Source organism: Oncorhynchus mykiss, chromosome 10 (assembly GCF_013265735.2).
Source record: "Oncorhynchus mykiss isolate Arlee chromosome 10, USDA_OmykA_1.1, whole genome shotgun sequence".
In the NCBI taxonomy this organism is placed as follows: Eukaryota; Metazoa; Chordata; class Actinopteri; order Salmoniformes; family Salmonidae; genus Oncorhynchus; species Oncorhynchus mykiss.
The window spans coordinates 64445287-64462368 of NC_048574.1; the positions used below are offsets into that span (position 1 = coordinate 64445287).

Sequence of the window (17082 nt, forward strand, 5' to 3'; positions counted from 1 at the left end):
CGCTCTAACCACTAGGCTACCCTGCCGCCCTGTGTGTGTGTGTGTGTGTGTGTGTGTGTGTGTGTGTGTGTGTGTGTGTGTGTGTGTGTGTGTGTGTGTGTGTGTGTGTGTGTGTGTGTGTGTGTGTGTGTGTGTGTGTGTGTGTGTGTGTGTGTGTATTTACTACCCATTTGTCTTAGACTTGATTTATATTACCCATACATACACTACATTGGATATGCGATGGGCACTTCAGTATTATTTATGACCTTATCAAATTGCCAGGTGTCTGGATTGCATGGTTTATGTGCAACACATTCCAATGATATATTTCATATTTCATTTTGTGGAAGAGGGAGAGAGAGAGAGAGGTGGAGAGGTATTTAGAAAAAAAGTCATACATCAAATGGAAAATCAAAAATGTTTGTTTAAAAAACAATGTGAGCGTTCTTATCAATTTCCTAATTAAAAAGACAATTCATTCGAAATTGAAAAGAAATGGTGATACTTTTTAATTGAATTTAGCTACCTTATCCACTTCAAAAGGCTCCTTTCAACCAAAACATTATCTTTGTTCGCACGTATCAGTGAAAAGATAGATAGAGACGAAGTCTACATGGAAACGTGGCTGCATTTAAAACGTTTTGAAACTATAATTAAGTATTTGGATTAAAAAACATGACAATGATAATAATATCTTGACAAAGTTCAATGACTTGTTCCGTGAGTATTGAAATCAAACGGCAACAGAGGATAGATATAATTGCTCTATCCATTCAATAACATCTCTGTGCCCGATACCCTACACTACGGGGCCAAAAGGGTTTCTCAGTGCTATGATAGTGGGCCAGCCATAACCAGTTTCCTTTGGCATAATGGACTTGTAGAGCGACTGCGAGAGCAAAGGCACGCATGTGGCGGGGGCCACCATTGTTAATTGACTGGAGGTGGCGTGACGCTGTGCAGCATTACTATGCTAATCCCCCCATATCCCCTTCCACATCTCCAGAGCTCTCCAACAACGGGTTGAGGAGAGAGACGCTAACATAAGCATGTGGCCATAGAGACAATAATATTAGCGTTAGCCTGTTGACATATATAAGCTATGTAAGCGTTAGCACAAGGCCATAGAGAATAAACAGTTTGTTAGTATTAGCATGAGGCCATAAATAAGCTATATTAGCATTGATGTCCTAAACACGCTAATGTTAGTGTTAGCATTGAATCCCCGAGCTGACAAGGTATAAATCTGCCGTTCTGCCCCTGAACAAGGCAGTTAACCCACTGTTCCCCGGTAGGCCGTCATTGTAAATAAGGATTTCTCCTTAACTGACTTGCCTAGTAAAAATAAAGGTTAAATAAAATAAAATATAGATGATATGTTAACATTAGCAAGAGGATAGAAAAGCAATATTAGCATTAGCATGAGGCTGTAGGGCGGACATGTTAGCATTAGCATGCGGGCATACTGTACAATAGCTAGAACTAGCAGGTTAGCGATGTCAACACATTCTACTGTTTTTTCCCCAGAGCATATACATTACATTGAAGGGAAGTTAATGCAACATGGCAGGCTCAGAGAAAAGACAAGAGGCTGAGCTACTTGGAGAAACGTAAAGGGGCGGGGGAATCATAGTTGTCGTGAAATCTAGGTGTTGAGTTGCAGACCGGGCTAATGAAAGCTGATCCAGGGAAAGAGACAAGAAAGGTATGGAGCGGCAAAGGAGTGTGTGTGTGTGTTTGTCCATGAGATGTGTGTGTATGCACGTGTCTCTGTGTGTCTATGATGTGTGTGTGTGTGTGAGACAGGCATGGGAGGCTGTCTTCTGACACAACAGGTGAGAATGATAATGAGTCGCGGATTGAGTGATGAGGGATTATCACCTCGGAATGAGACCTTTCACACTCCTCTCTCTCTCATCCTCCCATCTCTAATCCAACCCTCTCGAGTACCCACACACCCCTGTTCTATCCCTTCATCTCTGCTCCATGCCGCGACTCTCTCTCTCTCTCTCTACTGTTATCCACGTGTCCTTCATCTTCCTCTCCACCCCTCCTTGTCCTCCACTCATACCTCTGTCATGCTATACCCATCCATCTCTCATTCACAAAACAGCTCTCAAACACCTGGGCCTCCCCCTCCATCCATCCATCCATCTACTTTTTGACTAATTTAAAACTCAAAATCTCTCCACTCTCATTATGTGCCTCTCCAAAATCATCACTTCACATGTTCATTATCCTGACATAAGTACTATCAATCCACAAAAAAAGTACTATGCAATCCACAAAGAAATACAAAAATGTCAAATTAAAGCTAAAAGGTATTAATTTGATGACTACAGCCACAAAGCTGCAGGAGAGCACAGAGTCTGACACCATGGCTTGACTTGATTTTTAAAATTGTATTTAACCAGGCAAGTCAGTTAGGAACAAAATCTTATTTACAACGACAGCCTAGGAACAGTGGGTTAACTGCCTTGTTCAGGGGCAGAACGACAGATTTTTACCTTGTCAGCTCGGGGATTTGATCAAGCAACCTTTCGGTTACTAGCCCAAGGCTCTAACCACTAGGCTACCTACCACAGATGAATGAAAGAAAGAAAGAAAGAAAAGTGAAGAACCCCCGCCTCGTATCATCAGCTCCTTCCTATAGGTGTATGGCTCTTTGCCAATGTCCATAACTGGCATTCATGGGATGGTGATGCTATAGCTTATCGCTCACAATGTTACCGGGGGCAAAATGTATTTAATCCCCCAGGCTGTAAATATTTGTACAAACTATATTAGCCAGTCGACTCACGAACAGGACTGGAGAACATAGCCTTACTTGTGTTTCTATAGATAGTCTGGGGCTGGTGAGGTCGGGGGCTGTGTGTGTGGGTTAGCTAAAGGCAAACCACAGTTGGTGTGTGTTTAGTCTGAAGAGATTAACCTCAGTGTACATATGATATGGCGTCTGTCTGTCTCTTCTCTCTAGGAGCTATGAGTGTGTGTGTGCGTGTGTGTGCGTATGATTGTGCCTGTGTGTGTGCGCGTCTCTCTCCCTTTATGAGCTAAGGAGGAATATGGTGCGAAGAATTCAAGTAAGAGATATTTTAAATAAATGCGTGACTTTAAGAAGCAGTTGATCAAGCCATTACAATGGTGTTGATCTAACCTTCTCATTTTCTCTACATGATAGTGGAATGATGTGTCTTTGATGAAAAGCTTGTCTCTCTGATATTCACTGAGTGTTTAAAGGAAATAACCCCTGGGCTGAAATCCAGCCAGTGAAGCCGAGATATATGTTACGTGAAGTTATGGATCATAATTATGATTTGTATGCATGTCTGTAACACGGTACAAATCATTTACAGAGACTTGTATTGCAGTATTATCATTATTAATGCCATTTTGTACAATTTCAAATAGAGGTAAAATTTTCACATGGTTGATATTGCTGAATTAAAAAGCTGTTGTTGATATACTGTCATAATGAAAGTGTAGTAAAATACAATATATTGTATAAAAGCTGTTGTTGATATACTGTCATAATGAAAGTGTAGTAAAATACAATATATTGTATAAAAGCTGTTGTTGATATACTGTCATAATGAAAGTGTAGTAAAATACAATATATTGTATAAAAGCTGTTGTTGATATACTGTCATAATGAAAAGTGTAGTAAAATACAGTATATTGTATAAAAGCTGTTGTTGATATACTGTCATAATGAAAGTGTAGTAAAATACAATATATTGGCATCAAAAAGAACAGTTCATCACTGTTGGAGTTTATTGTCTTTCTGCAGGGGAAGTTTATAAAGCATTAGGTTTATGGCAAAGGCTTTAATTACAGTCTATTCTGGTAGGCTGATAACAAGGAGACATTTGAGACACGCACGCACGCACGCACGCACACACGCACACACACACACACACACATTTGTTTCCTAAATCAGGGTTGTCGATCACACCCTGCTTGGCCTTAATCTACTTGCTCTCAGAGGCTATGTTTAGAGTTGTTGAAGTTGTGGGGTCGGGATTCCCCAATGTGGAAATGTGTGTGTGTGTGTGTGTGTGTGTCGGGGTATATAAGAAGCAATCCTTTTGTTATTATTCACTGACCATGCTGAGAGGACCCTGTGTGTGTATAGAGAGTTATTCATCTGCAGACGTGAGAGAGAGAGAAAGAGAGAGGTCTTTGAATGCATCAAGCACCACCACGTTATGTGGTCGGTGACGTACACAGGTTCTAAGACTCACTCTTAGAACCTCACAGAGAGAACTGAAGCTCTCCGTCACTGAGTGGGACTTAAACCAGACTCTATACAAGATCTCAATTGGAGGAGACAATAGATGAAGTAGCAAAGGTGATGGAACACTAGAACACTCAACAGGGCTTTAGATATAATTGGTGAAAAGAGCTAGCTAGCGTTAGCTATAGTGTGTCCTCAACAGGGCTTTAGATGTAATTGGTGAAAAGAGCTAGCTAGCATTAGCTATAGTGTCTCCTCAACAGGGCTTTAGATGTAATTGGTGAAAAGAGCTAGCTAGCATTAGCTATAGTGTCTCCTCAACAGGGCTTTAGATGTAATTGGTGAAAAGAGCTAGCTAGCGTTAGCTATAGTGTCTCCTCAACAGGGCTTTAGATGTAATTGGTGGAAAGAGCTAGCTAGCATTAGCTATAGTGTCTCCTCAACAGGGCTTTAGATGTAATTGGTGAAAGGAGCTAGCTAGCGTTAACTATAGTGTCTCCTCAACAGGGCTTTAGATGTAATTGGTGAAAAGAGCTAGCTAGCGTTAGCTATAGTGTCTCCTCAACAGGGCTTTAGATGTAATTGGTGAAAAGAGCTAGCTAGCATTAGCTATAGTGTCTCCTCAACAGGGCTTTAGATGTAATTGGTGAAAGGAGCTAGCTAGCATTAGCTATAGTGTCTCCTCAACAGGGCTTTAGATGTAATTGGTGAAAAGAGCTAGCTAGCGTTAGCTATAGTGTCTCCTCAACAGGGCTTTAGATGTAATTGGTGAAAAGAGCTAGCTAGCGTTAGCTATAGTGTCTCCTCAACAGGGCTTTAGATGTAATTGGTGAAAGGAGCTAGCTAGCATTAGCTATAGTGTCTCCTCAACAGGGCTTTAGATGTAATTGGTGAAAAGAGCTAGCGAACGTTAGCTATAGTGTCTCCACAACAGGGCTTGCTATGTTATTGTCATGGTGAAAGGAGCTAGTTAACGTTAGCATTTCTCTTTATGTCCTCAGTATTAAATTAATATGAGTAATGGTAACAGAAGAGGAGGAGGGTGGTTGAAGTGGGCTTATTGAGTTAAACGGTTATGACGGAGACCGTTCTCTAAGTGGGTAGTGGTGAGAGGGTGTGTGCGTCATGAGTGTGTGAGTAATTGTCATTATTTTAATGTACCCTGTCTTTAGTATATCTGGCTATATTACTTTACTGTGGCTTCATTGTTGCAAAAAAAAGTATATATAAGAACTGAGCTGAGATGGAGGGAAGGGAAGCCAAAAAACGAAACAAAAATGAAGCAATATTGTCGTGCAGCAAGTTGACGAAAGACCCGAGACAGCATCTGAAGCTTATAAGAAATGGGCATCTCTTGAACATTTCTTAGACAACGCTGTGTAATTATTTACCTTAAAAGATGCAGCTGTTCTTTTATGTGATCTGTCAACTATGGAAATATTTCTGTTTAAAAATATACACAGTGCCTTGCGAAAGTATTCGGCCCCCTTGAACTTTGCGACCTTTTGCCACATTTCAGGCTTCAAACATAAAGATATAAAACTGTATTTTTTTGTGAAGAATCAACAACAAGTGGGACACAATCATGAAGTGGAACGACATTTATTGGATATTTCAAACTTTTTTAACAAATCAAAAACTGAAAAATTGGGGGTGCAAAATTATTCAGCCCCTTTACTTTCAGTGCAGCAAACTCTCTCCAGAAGTTCAGTGAGGATCTCTGAATGATCCAATGTTGACCTAAATGACTAATGATGATAAATACAATCCACCTGTGTGTAATCAAGTCTCCGTATAAATGCACCTGCACTGTGATAGTCTCAGAGGTCCATTAAAAGCGCAGAGAGCATCATGAAGAACAAGGAACACACCAGGCAGGTCCGAGATACTGTTGTGAAGAAGTTTAAAGCCGGATTTGGATGCAAAAAGATTTCCCAAGCTTTAAACATCCCAAGGAGCACTGTGCAAGCGATAATATTGAAATGGAAGGAGTATCAGACCACTGCAAATCTACCAAGACCTGGCCGTCCCTCTAAACTTTCAGCTCATACAAGGAGAAGACTGATCAGAGATGCAGCCAAGAGGCCCATGATCACTCTGGATGAACTGCAGAGATCTACAGCTGAGGTGGGAGACTCTGTCCATAGGACAACAATCAGTCGTATATTGCACAAATCTGGCCTTTATGGAAGAGTGGCAAGAAGAAAGCCATTTCTTAAAGATATCCATAAAAAGTGTTGTTTAAAGTTTGCCACAAGACACCTGGGAGACACACCAAACATGTGTCAGGTGACATCAGATGAAACCAAAATTGAACTTTTTGGCAACAATGCAAAACGTTATGTTTGGCGTAAAAGCAACACAGCTGAACACACCATCCCCACTGTCAAACATGGTGGTGGCAGCATCATGGTTTGGGCCTGCTTTTCTTCAGCAGGGACAGGGAAGATGGTTAAAACTGATGGGAAGATGGATGGAGCCAAATACAGGACCATTCTGGAAGAAAACCTGATGGAGTCTGCAAAAGACCTGAGACTGGGACGGAGATTTGTCTTCCAACAAGACAATGATCCAAAACATAAAGCAAAATCTACAATGGAATGGTTCAAAAATAAACATATCCAGGAGTTAGAATGGCCAAGTCAAAGTCCAGACCTGAATCCAATCGAGAATCTGTGGAAAGAACTGAAAACTGCTGTTCACAAATGCTCTCCATCCAACCTCACTGAGCTCGAGCTGTTTTGCAAGGAGGAATGGGAAAAAATGTCAGTCTCTTGATGTGCAAAACTGATAGAGACATACCCCAAGCGACTTACAGCTGTAATCGCAGCAAAAGGTGGCGCTACAAAGTATTAACTTAAGGGGGCTGAATAATTTTGCACGCCCAATTTTTCAGTTTTTGATTTGTTAAAAAAGTTTGAAATATCCAATAAATGTCGTTCCACTTCATGATTGTGTCCCACTTGTTGTTGATTCTTCACAAAAAAATACAGTTTTATATCTTTATGTTTGAAGCCTGAAATGTGGCAAAAGGTCGCAAAGTTCAAGGGGGCCAAATACTTTCGCAAGGCACTGTATATATTACACGTCATGCTGTCAATAGAGAATGATTTCTGTTTTTATATATAGGATCTTTACTTTGTTGCCAGGCCGGCCACCATAGTTGAGAAGATTTAAAGAGGACTTCACAGAAGGAGCCAACATGAAACAAGATGATGTAAGATGAGATGATGTGTAGTAAAATACTCCTCGTCGGCAAACTACGTTTCCAATAAAACCTTAAAAGGGATGATACCTGCTCATCAACATCCTCTGAAAGAGAAAGAGAACCTTTGAAGACTGGAGAGCTCTCCTTCCTACCCTTGAATGATTACACTTTTCTTTCATCATTTCTTCTCGAGCCACAATGTCAAGAATAATGTCTGGTTTAGAAATGATGCGCTTGATTTGCGATTCAATTTGTGATGGGGGATCATTTATCAAATCCCACCGTCACATTTTGATCCTATTTTCAGTACCGGGGCTCAAAATATTCTCTCTCCTCTACTTCTACGACTCCGGCTGCCAAGAAAGTTCACCGTTTAGTTTATTTCCCTGACAGGCTCTTGTGTATACACACGAAACAAGACCACTACCTCCCTTTGCGCGCGCACACACACACACACACACACACCCCCCCCCCCCCCCCCCCCCCCCCTAACTGGCATATTCCCTTAAAAGTGCACTACTTTTGAACAACATTATAGAGAATAGGGTGCCATTTGGGATGCAGACAGGGAGTGCTCAAATCCGCTAGTGTGAGCCAAACGTGTTGAAAAGGTGCCTACAAAGCAAGTGAGAGAGGGAATCTGATACTGTGAGTACCCTGTGCTGTAGTATTTGTCCATGTTGGAGCCAGAGCTTGGGTTAAAAGTCTTCCTACACATAGCAAGGGAGGATCTCTCTCACACACACACAAACACAGACAGACAGACACACACACAGACAGACAGACAGAGACACACACACACACACACACACACACACAGACAGACACACACACACACACAGAGGGTCATGGTATGGTGTTGAACCGGGACTATCCCACTGGCTCTGAATTGACCGCTGCATTCCTGTGTTGTGTTTTTTCCTTCCCCCTGGGCCCCGTTGCCATGGTGGAACTGTATTCCCTGTGGTGGGGGGTTTGGTTTTGGAGTAACACAAGCTTTAAGCCTCTCTTATTAATAATAGATGTATACATATTGTTTTGTCAATAAGAGATGAGGAGGACAACCAAGGTCATACAGGAGGATGGCATGGACAGGAGGAGAGACAGAGAGAGAGAGAGAGGGACATATAGGAAGAGAAAATGGATGGCGAGGGACATGACGCCAGCTAGTCTCCGATCTCCAGCTGCCCGACACGCCTGTAGCAGATGAGGTCTGGGGTTATGGTTTGTCCTGGTGTTGGAGACAGATGAACCATAAATAAAAGGCCAGAGAGACAGAGAGAGAGAATGAGAGTGTGTGTGTGTGTGTGTGTGTGTGTGTGTGTGTGTGTGTGTGTGAGAGAGAGAGAAACAGGGCCTCCCTTAGGAGAGCCAGGTGTGTTATTCAAGGGTCCCTTTACACACTGTTTGGCCTGGCACTTCTCTGGTCATAAAATATAAAACTATACAGCCAGGGCTTTTCACACACATATCACCCAGAGGCCCCCGGCCCAGCTTAACTCTACAGCTACACTGTCCTGTCCCTCTATCCCTCTATTGCAGCCTTGTAATGTTACATAGCCATTTCAGGGTTTTTTCTTCTCCTCTTTTTCTTTCATTCATTCATCCCTTTTCTGGAGAAGAAGGGTGGGAAACATTCTGGACAAAAAAAGATACAAATAGGTACAAATTGACTTTTGGATCTGAGGTCGGGGTTAGAGAGGGCGCTCACAAAAGAGTAGCGTCCCGTAACTTATAGATTCAAACGCACACATTCACTCTGGCAGCTACACACACAAGCACAGAAACACACACACAAGGGCACATACAGAAACACACACACACACACACACACACACACACACACACACACACACACACACACACACACACACACACACACACACACACACACACACACACACACACACAGGAGGGAGATTTGTTGTATCGTGTAACAATGAAAGCATGAATGAACCGTGCAGGTAACTGTTTGAAACAGGGGGAAGGTAGAGGAAGAGATAACAAGAGAGGAGGTGGCGGAAGAGACCCATTAACACTATAACACCTGAGCCAGACTGCAGTCTACTAATAATACAGCAGAGGCACAAATCAATGTGTGTGTGTGTGTGTGTGTTTAAATCTCCCTCTAATGTGTCCCTAGTCATTGATTGACAAGTCCAAAAGCTGTACAATAACACGTGAGAGGAAAGCCTTTGTGTCTGAGCAGGGTGTGTGCTCGCACTCTCTCTCTCTGCGTGTGTGTGTTCTCTGTATTATCCTAGTTCTAAAGAAGACTAGAGCTGAGGAGGGTTACACTAAAGAAATACACTCACTCTACTCTCTGATTTTGGATTTCTTGCTTTAGTTTCACTGTGTTGAAACATCAGTACATGTTTGGGTTGCCAGATAGGCTCTGCTTTGATTTGCAAGGTCACCAATCAGTATAGTTAATGGGTTGGCTGAGGTAAGGGTTGCCAAATTGGCTGAATGTTACGTACGAATACTAGTTTGCCCACTTTAACTAGTTTTGGTTTGCCAGTTTAGCTAAGGCATGGTTCCCAAGGTTGACTACCTTGCCAGATTGGAGGTTTGGGTTGCCAGGTATTCTCAAAATAAAAAAAGAGTATTGTGATCATGTCTAAATGCAATCAAGGTATGAATTTATTGTTAATTTCAAATACAATCTATTGTTGGGTTTAGTTGAAGTGTACAAATAATTATAATTATGTTCTAGCCTCAGCTCTGACAAAAATCATCCCGCAGCTGAATTTAGTTGCCTATCACTGGTTATATTTTCAAGGTATGCTAATGTAATATTATAATCCATAATGCCTTGATTTAAAGCAATCTGTTACCAGATTTGAGATTTGGGAAGCCATGTTTTCTTAATTCATGTTTAATACAGTTGCCATGTATTTTTTTTATATATTCAAATCTTACCTGCTCTCCAGTGGCACATTGCTGCCCAGGACCCAGCTGTCCTGCAGCGGCACGGACTCGGGTGTGGTTTGCAGCTCGGCGGGGAGGGCGGCCGGTGGGGCCGGGCTGGGGTTACGGTTACGGCTGCTCAGGGAGTTGTGGTTGAGCGCGGTGACCAACGGCTGCTGCTTGTGGGGAGGCGGGGCTGGCGGCAGCGTGGACTGGCCCTGCTGGTGGTGATTGGGCGGTTGCTCTGTATAGGAGAGGACATAAGAGATGGGGAAGGGTTAATGATTTGGAGTTTGATGGAGAAAGGAAAATACCTGTGAGTTAGTTACAGTTAGTTACAGGTTTGCGCAAACAAAGATGACAAAAAGATGTCAGCCCCACACAAGAAACGTTCAACAACAGAATATTGTGTTCAGTAAAATGTACTGATGCTCACTGGGACTCTGGAGTCTCTCACTCTCTCTCTCTCTCTCTCTCTCAATCCCTCTCTCTCCCATATGCTACCCTCCTGGGTAATTAATCATCCCACTTAAGTAAACCTATCTGGATGAGCGCAGGCATCATTACAACACAACATCTGGCTGCTATTACAACACTACAATGATGGACTAAACCAGTGAACACTGCTGCCACACACACACACACTCACCCACACACAAACAAGCTCACAAACACTCAAGTCCCCCCCCCCCCCCCCCCCCCCCCCCCTACTCCTTCAGTACTGCTCGGTTTACCTCAGAGCCTGAAAGATGGCCATTCTAATACCGACAACGTCTCAGAGATGATGATTACAGGCGGTTACACACGAGGGGGGGGGGGGGGGGGGGGGGGGGGGGGGGGGGGGGGGGGGGGGAACTAGGGGAGACAAATGATAAAACCGGTCAGAGAACAACAGGTCACAGCGAACGTCGTTACAGGTTAGACCGCCTCTAATCTGCCCTCTGGGTTACAGTCTGAGAAGGCTAGTGGAATGAGCAGAGCGCCAACAAGGAGGAGGTGGCGGGAGGAGAGGATATTTCAGCGATCTTATTCTCCTAGAGTGGTGTTTAAATGAGGGCGGGGTGAAGAGAGGAAGAAGAGGGGAGATTCTAGCTATTCCTCCAGATATTCTCCTAGCTTGCCGTGGAGACCATCAGTGAGAGATCAACAGCAGACGTTTCATTACGGTTCTTAACTGAACGTTCCATATCTGATTACGAGGCTGGTAGAACTAATGACCTTCACAGCCCTGCAGTCTACCGCGCTCTGCAGTGTTGTGGAGGCTCTTCAGAGCTACAGCAATTACCTCCTAACACACATTGCTGTCACACACACACTCTCATAAACAACCAACTGAAATAGTCATTATTATTCAAACTCCCACACAAATATTCCCGGCAGACACACACACACACAGACACACACACATAGCGAGAGTAAGGAAAAGAGCATAGATAGTGTTTTAATTCCGGGGTGCTGTGTTCCTGGCTTCAGATTCTAGTAGGGTGAGGCCGGGTGTTGCAGATTTTTCTTGTGCCCGCGCCAATTTGTTGATATATATATGTTGAAGAGGGTGGGGCTTAAGCTGCATCCCTGTCTCACCCCACAGCCCTGTGGGAAGAAATGTGTGTGTTTGTTTCCTATTTTAACCGCTCACTTGTTGTTTGTGTACATGGATTTTATAATGTTGTATGTTTTCCCCCCACTTTCCATCAATTTGTATAGCAGACCCTCATGCCAAATTGTGTCTAAGGCTTTTTTGAAATCAACAAAGCATGAGAAGACTTTGCCTTTGTTTTGTTTTGTTTGTTTGTCAATTAGGGTGTGCAGGGTGAATACGTGGTCTGTCGTATGGTAATTTGGTAAAAAGCCAATTTGACATATGGTCAGTACATTGTTTTCACTGAGGAAATGTACGAGTCTGTTGTTAATGATAATGCAAAGTATTTTCCCAAGGTTGCTGTTGATGCATATCCCACGGTTGTTATTGGGGTCAAATTTGTCTCCACCTTTGTGGATTGGGGTGATCAGTCCTTGGTTCCAAATATTGGGGAAGATGCCAGAGCTAAGGATGATGTTAAAGAGTTTTAGTAAAGCCAATTGGTATTTGTTGTCTGTATATTTGATCATTTCATTGACGGTACCATCAACACCACATGCCTTTTTGGGTTGGAGGGTTTTTATTGTCTCTCTCTCTCTCTCTCTCTCTCTCTCTCTTTCTCTCTCTCCCTCTCGGTCTCTCTTCCTCTCGGTCTCTCTGCCTCTCGGTCTCTCTGCCTCTCGGTCTATGGAATCAGCACTGAGCTCTAGCTCTAGACCCAAATCCCCTTTACGTTGGTCCTGGATTACATACAAACCACTTGTAATACAAGACCCCGCTATCCTCCCAAACACCCCCCAAGCTATCCTCCCTCCCTGGGGAGCTTGATTCTTCACACCACTTCCAGCTTCCTCTCTTCTCTCCTTTTCTTCAGATGGCAGCCTGGCTATTTAAAATGTGTTGTTGTTATTATCTATCCTGATGCCTAGTCACTTTACCCTGCCTCCATGTACATATCTACCTCTAATACCTTATTATCATTATCTATCATGAGGTCTAGTCACTTTACCCTGCCTCCATGTACATATCTACCTCTAATACCTTATTATTATTATCTATCATGAGGTCTAGTCACTTTACCCTGCCTCCATGTAAATATCTACCTCTAATACCTTATTATTATTATCTATCATGATGTCTAGTCACTTTACCCTGCCTCCATGTACATATCTACCTCTAATACCTTATTATTATTATCTTTCATGAGGTCTAATCACTTTACCCTGCCTCCATGTACATATCTACCTCTAATACCTTATTATTATTATCTATCATGATGTCTAGTCACTTTACCCTGCCTCCATGTATATATCTACCTCTGATTCCTCCTACCTCTCCACATTGATATGGTACTGGAACTCCCTGTATATAGCTCTATATTGATATGGTAATGGCACTTCCTGTATGTAGCTCTACATTGATATGGTACTGGAACTTCCTGTATGTAGCTCCACATCGATATGGTACTGGTACTTCCTGTATGGAGCTCCACATTGATATCGTACTGGAACTTCCTGTATGGAGCACTACATTGATATGGTAATGGAACTTCCTGTATGTAGCTCCACATTGATATGGTACTGGAACTTCCTGTATGGAGCCCTACATTGATATGGTACTGGAACTTCCTGTATGTAGCTCCACATTGATATGGTACTGGAACTTCCTGTATGGAGCCCTTCATTGATATGGTAATGGAACTTCCTGTATGTACCTCTACATTGATATGGTACTGGTACTTCCTGTATGTGGCTCCACATTGATATGGTACTGGAACTTCCTGTATGGAGCTCTACATTGATATGGTACTGACACTTCCTATAAGTAGCTCCACATTGATATGGTACTGGAACCTCCTGTATGGAGCCCTACATTGATATGGTAATGGCACTTCCCGTATGTAGCTCCACATTGATATGGTACTGGAACTTCCTGTATGGAGCCCCACATTGATATGGTGCTGGAACTTCCTGTATGTAGCTCCACATTGATATGGTACTGGAACTTCCTGTATGGAGCTCTACATTGATATGGTACTGACACTTCCTATAAGTAGCTCCACATTGATATGGTACTGGAACCTCCTGTATGGTGCCCTACATTGATATGGTAATGGCACTTCCCGTATGTAGCTCCACATTGATATGGTACTGGAACTTCCTGTATGTAGCTCCACATTGATATGGTACTGGAACTTCCTGTATGGAGCCCTACATTGATATGGTACTGGAACTTCCTGTATGTAGCCCTACATTGATATGGTAATGGTAACTTCCTGTATGTAGCTCCACATTAATATGGTACTGGAACTTCCTGTATGGAGCCCTACATTGATATGGTACTGGAACTTCCTGAATGTAGCTCCACATTGATATGGTAGTGGAACTTCCTGTATGGAGCCCTACATTGATATGGTACTGGAACTTCCTGTATGGAGCCCTACATTGATATGGTACTGGAACTTCATGTATGTAGCTCCACATTGATATGGTACTGGAACTTCCTGTATGGAGCCCTACATTGATATGGTACTGGAACTTCCTGTATGTAGCTCCACATTGATATGGTACTGGAACTTCCTGTATGTAGCTCCACATTGATATGGTACTGGAACTTCCTGTATGTATCTCCACATTGATATGGTACTGGAACTTCCTGTATGTAGCTCCACATTGATATGGTACTGGAACTTCCTGTATGGAGCTCAACATTGATATGATACTGGAACTTCCTGTAAGTAGCTCCACATTGATATGGTACTGGAACTTCCTGTATGGAGCCCTACATTGATATGGTAATGGAACTTCCCGTATTTAGCTCCACATTGATATGGTACTGGAACTTCCTGTATGTAGCTCCACATTGATATGGTACTGGAACTTCCTGTATGGAGCCCTACATTGATATGGTACTGGAACTTCCTGTATGTAGCTCCACATTGATATGGTACTGGAACTTCCTGTATGGAGCCCTACATTGATATGGTACTGGAACTTCCTGTATGGAGCCCTACATTGATATGGTAATGAGACTTCCTGTATGTAGCTCCAGTATTGTCATTCACTTTATTCCTCCTTCCTGTTACTGTTTTTATATTAAATTCTGCATCGTTGGGAAGGGCTCGTAAGCAAGTCTTTAACGGGGAAGTCTACACCAGTTGTATTCGGCGCATGTGACAAATAACACTTCATGTGAGTTGATTGAGTGAGTAGGTTCTGATGATACACAGGGATTATGAGAGGAAGATATGGCTTATCGTGAGGGAACGCGACGGTACAGTGCACCGGGTGATGTGACTGTGGTTGGTGAGATGGAGATGATCCGTGCTATTGTCCCCTTTTCTATTCACGTTGATGTGCACACACACACATCACCAGGGTTGAGGGGACATCAGCAGTGACAGTTGATAGTGATCGCCCATGACATGTGCGTAAACACCCCCCTCTACCGCCATTCCTCAAACCAGCCCTCCAGCCACCCCACCAAGCTGAGTGTTTGTAGCCCACCCGCGATGCCTATCGGTGGGGGAGCGGTGGCATGTCATCTGGGCCCTGGTAGTGTCCTTGGCAGCGCGGAGTCAACAGTCAGTGGCATGTTGACACAGTACCTGGTCTCACACTGTTTCTCTATGGGCTACCAGGCGTCATGTGGAGTAGGATGACAACAAGGCCTATAGACACTGGTCTGAGGTCAGTTTGGGGTTTGGTACTAGACTTGTTTCTATGGGCAACCCCAGAACGAAGGGAGACAAAAGAGGTGAGTGAGAATGATGTGGAGGAAAGAGAGAGAGAGAAGGGGGAGAGAAAGGTGAGCGAGGGGAGGATAAAATGAAGTGGGGAGAGATAGGGGAGGCCCTGGAGGACTCTCCCCCAGGTGAGGCGGAGGCTGGGTGAGCGTGAGGTTGTTTGATCGTCCGTGAGCTGACATGATGGCTGGCTTCACATCTGGCCCCGGATACGCCTCTCTCGCTCCCTCTCTCGTCCCCCCCCCCCCCCCAAAAAACACACACACAAAGAGACAGGGGGAATGGAGCTAAAGACACTGAGGACAAAGGAAGGAGAAAGAAAACGCATGGTGGACGCTAACGCCATGTGATATCAGAGAAAAGACGAGGGAATAACAGCCTCTCGGTAATAGAGCAAGGAAAGGGAGATGGAGGAGTATAGCCGGGGTAAACCAAGCACACAGCAAAGGCACAGAAAATAACTGGAAGAAGGGGTGTGTGTGTGTGTGTGTGTATGTGTGTGTGTGTGTGTGTGTGATAGATAGATAGATAGATAGATAGATAGATAGCAAGAGAGAGCGACAGAGAGCGAAAGAGAGATAGATAGCGAGAGAGAGCGACAGAGAGAAAGAGAGATAAGGAGAGAGTAAGAGAGCAAGTGAGAGAGAGAGAAACAGAGAGCGAGACAGAGAGGGATGAGCCCGGGGTCACAGCGACATGTCGGCTATGACATGTTTAGATTTCTATTTTCCTCCGACAACCTGAGCCCTGACCTGGAACTGAATGAAAGCAATCAGCACAAAAGAAGAAAAATCGCTCCCTCTCCTCCTCCCTTCCCTTTTATCTCCTCTCTTCCCTCGCCCCTTCTCTTCCCTCCCTCCTCTCTCCCCTTCCACCTCATCTCTTCCCTCTCCCTCTTCTTTTCTCCTCCTTCTCTCCCTCTCTCCTCTCTCCTCCAAGGGGCTGAAATGCTACAAGCTCTGGGTTTAACTGCAGTGGAATTAGGGGGGTCTAAATGGAACGGCGCTGGTTAAGACCCCCAAAGAGCCCTAATTGAAGCTTTGCATTATTTAGCCGTTCCTCCATAAGACGTGAGATGAGACACAGAGCCAACATGATGATCCCACCTCTGAGCGCTCAGCGCTGACTTGGCAAGCTCTGCTGTTCTCCGCTAGGACTGTGTGTGTGTGTGTGTGTCTGGCTATAAGTGTTTTTATACATTGGAATAACATGGCATGTGGACAAAAGCAGGTAAATCAGGAAGGCAATATTTAAAGACAGTCAAAGAAATGGAGGAAGGCCAATAAGTAGACACACAGGGGAACACATATACCCCCCCCCCCCCCCCCCCCCCACACACACACACACACACAGACAAACAAAGCTGCTCCTTCACACTGCTCGACAGCACACATTACACGGAGCTCAGTATGTATCCATTT

General features: G+C 43.7%; 1 protein-coding gene across 11 annotated transcripts in view; it reads right to left on the minus strand.

Annotated features, from left to right (window-relative positions):
- The window catches only part of LOC110533185 (teneurin-3), a 410089-nt gene that overhangs the window by 140788 nt on the left and 252219 nt on the right, over window positions 1–17082 (minus strand). For all 11 annotated transcript variants that reach the window (XM_036933606.1, XM_036933607.1, XM_036933605.1 and 8 more), the window contains one exon: window positions 10350–10581. In XM_036933606.1, coding sequence (XP_036789501.1) covers window positions 10350–10581 — 232 coding nt within the window. The remainder of the gene's footprint in view (window positions 1–10349; window positions 10582–17082) is intronic.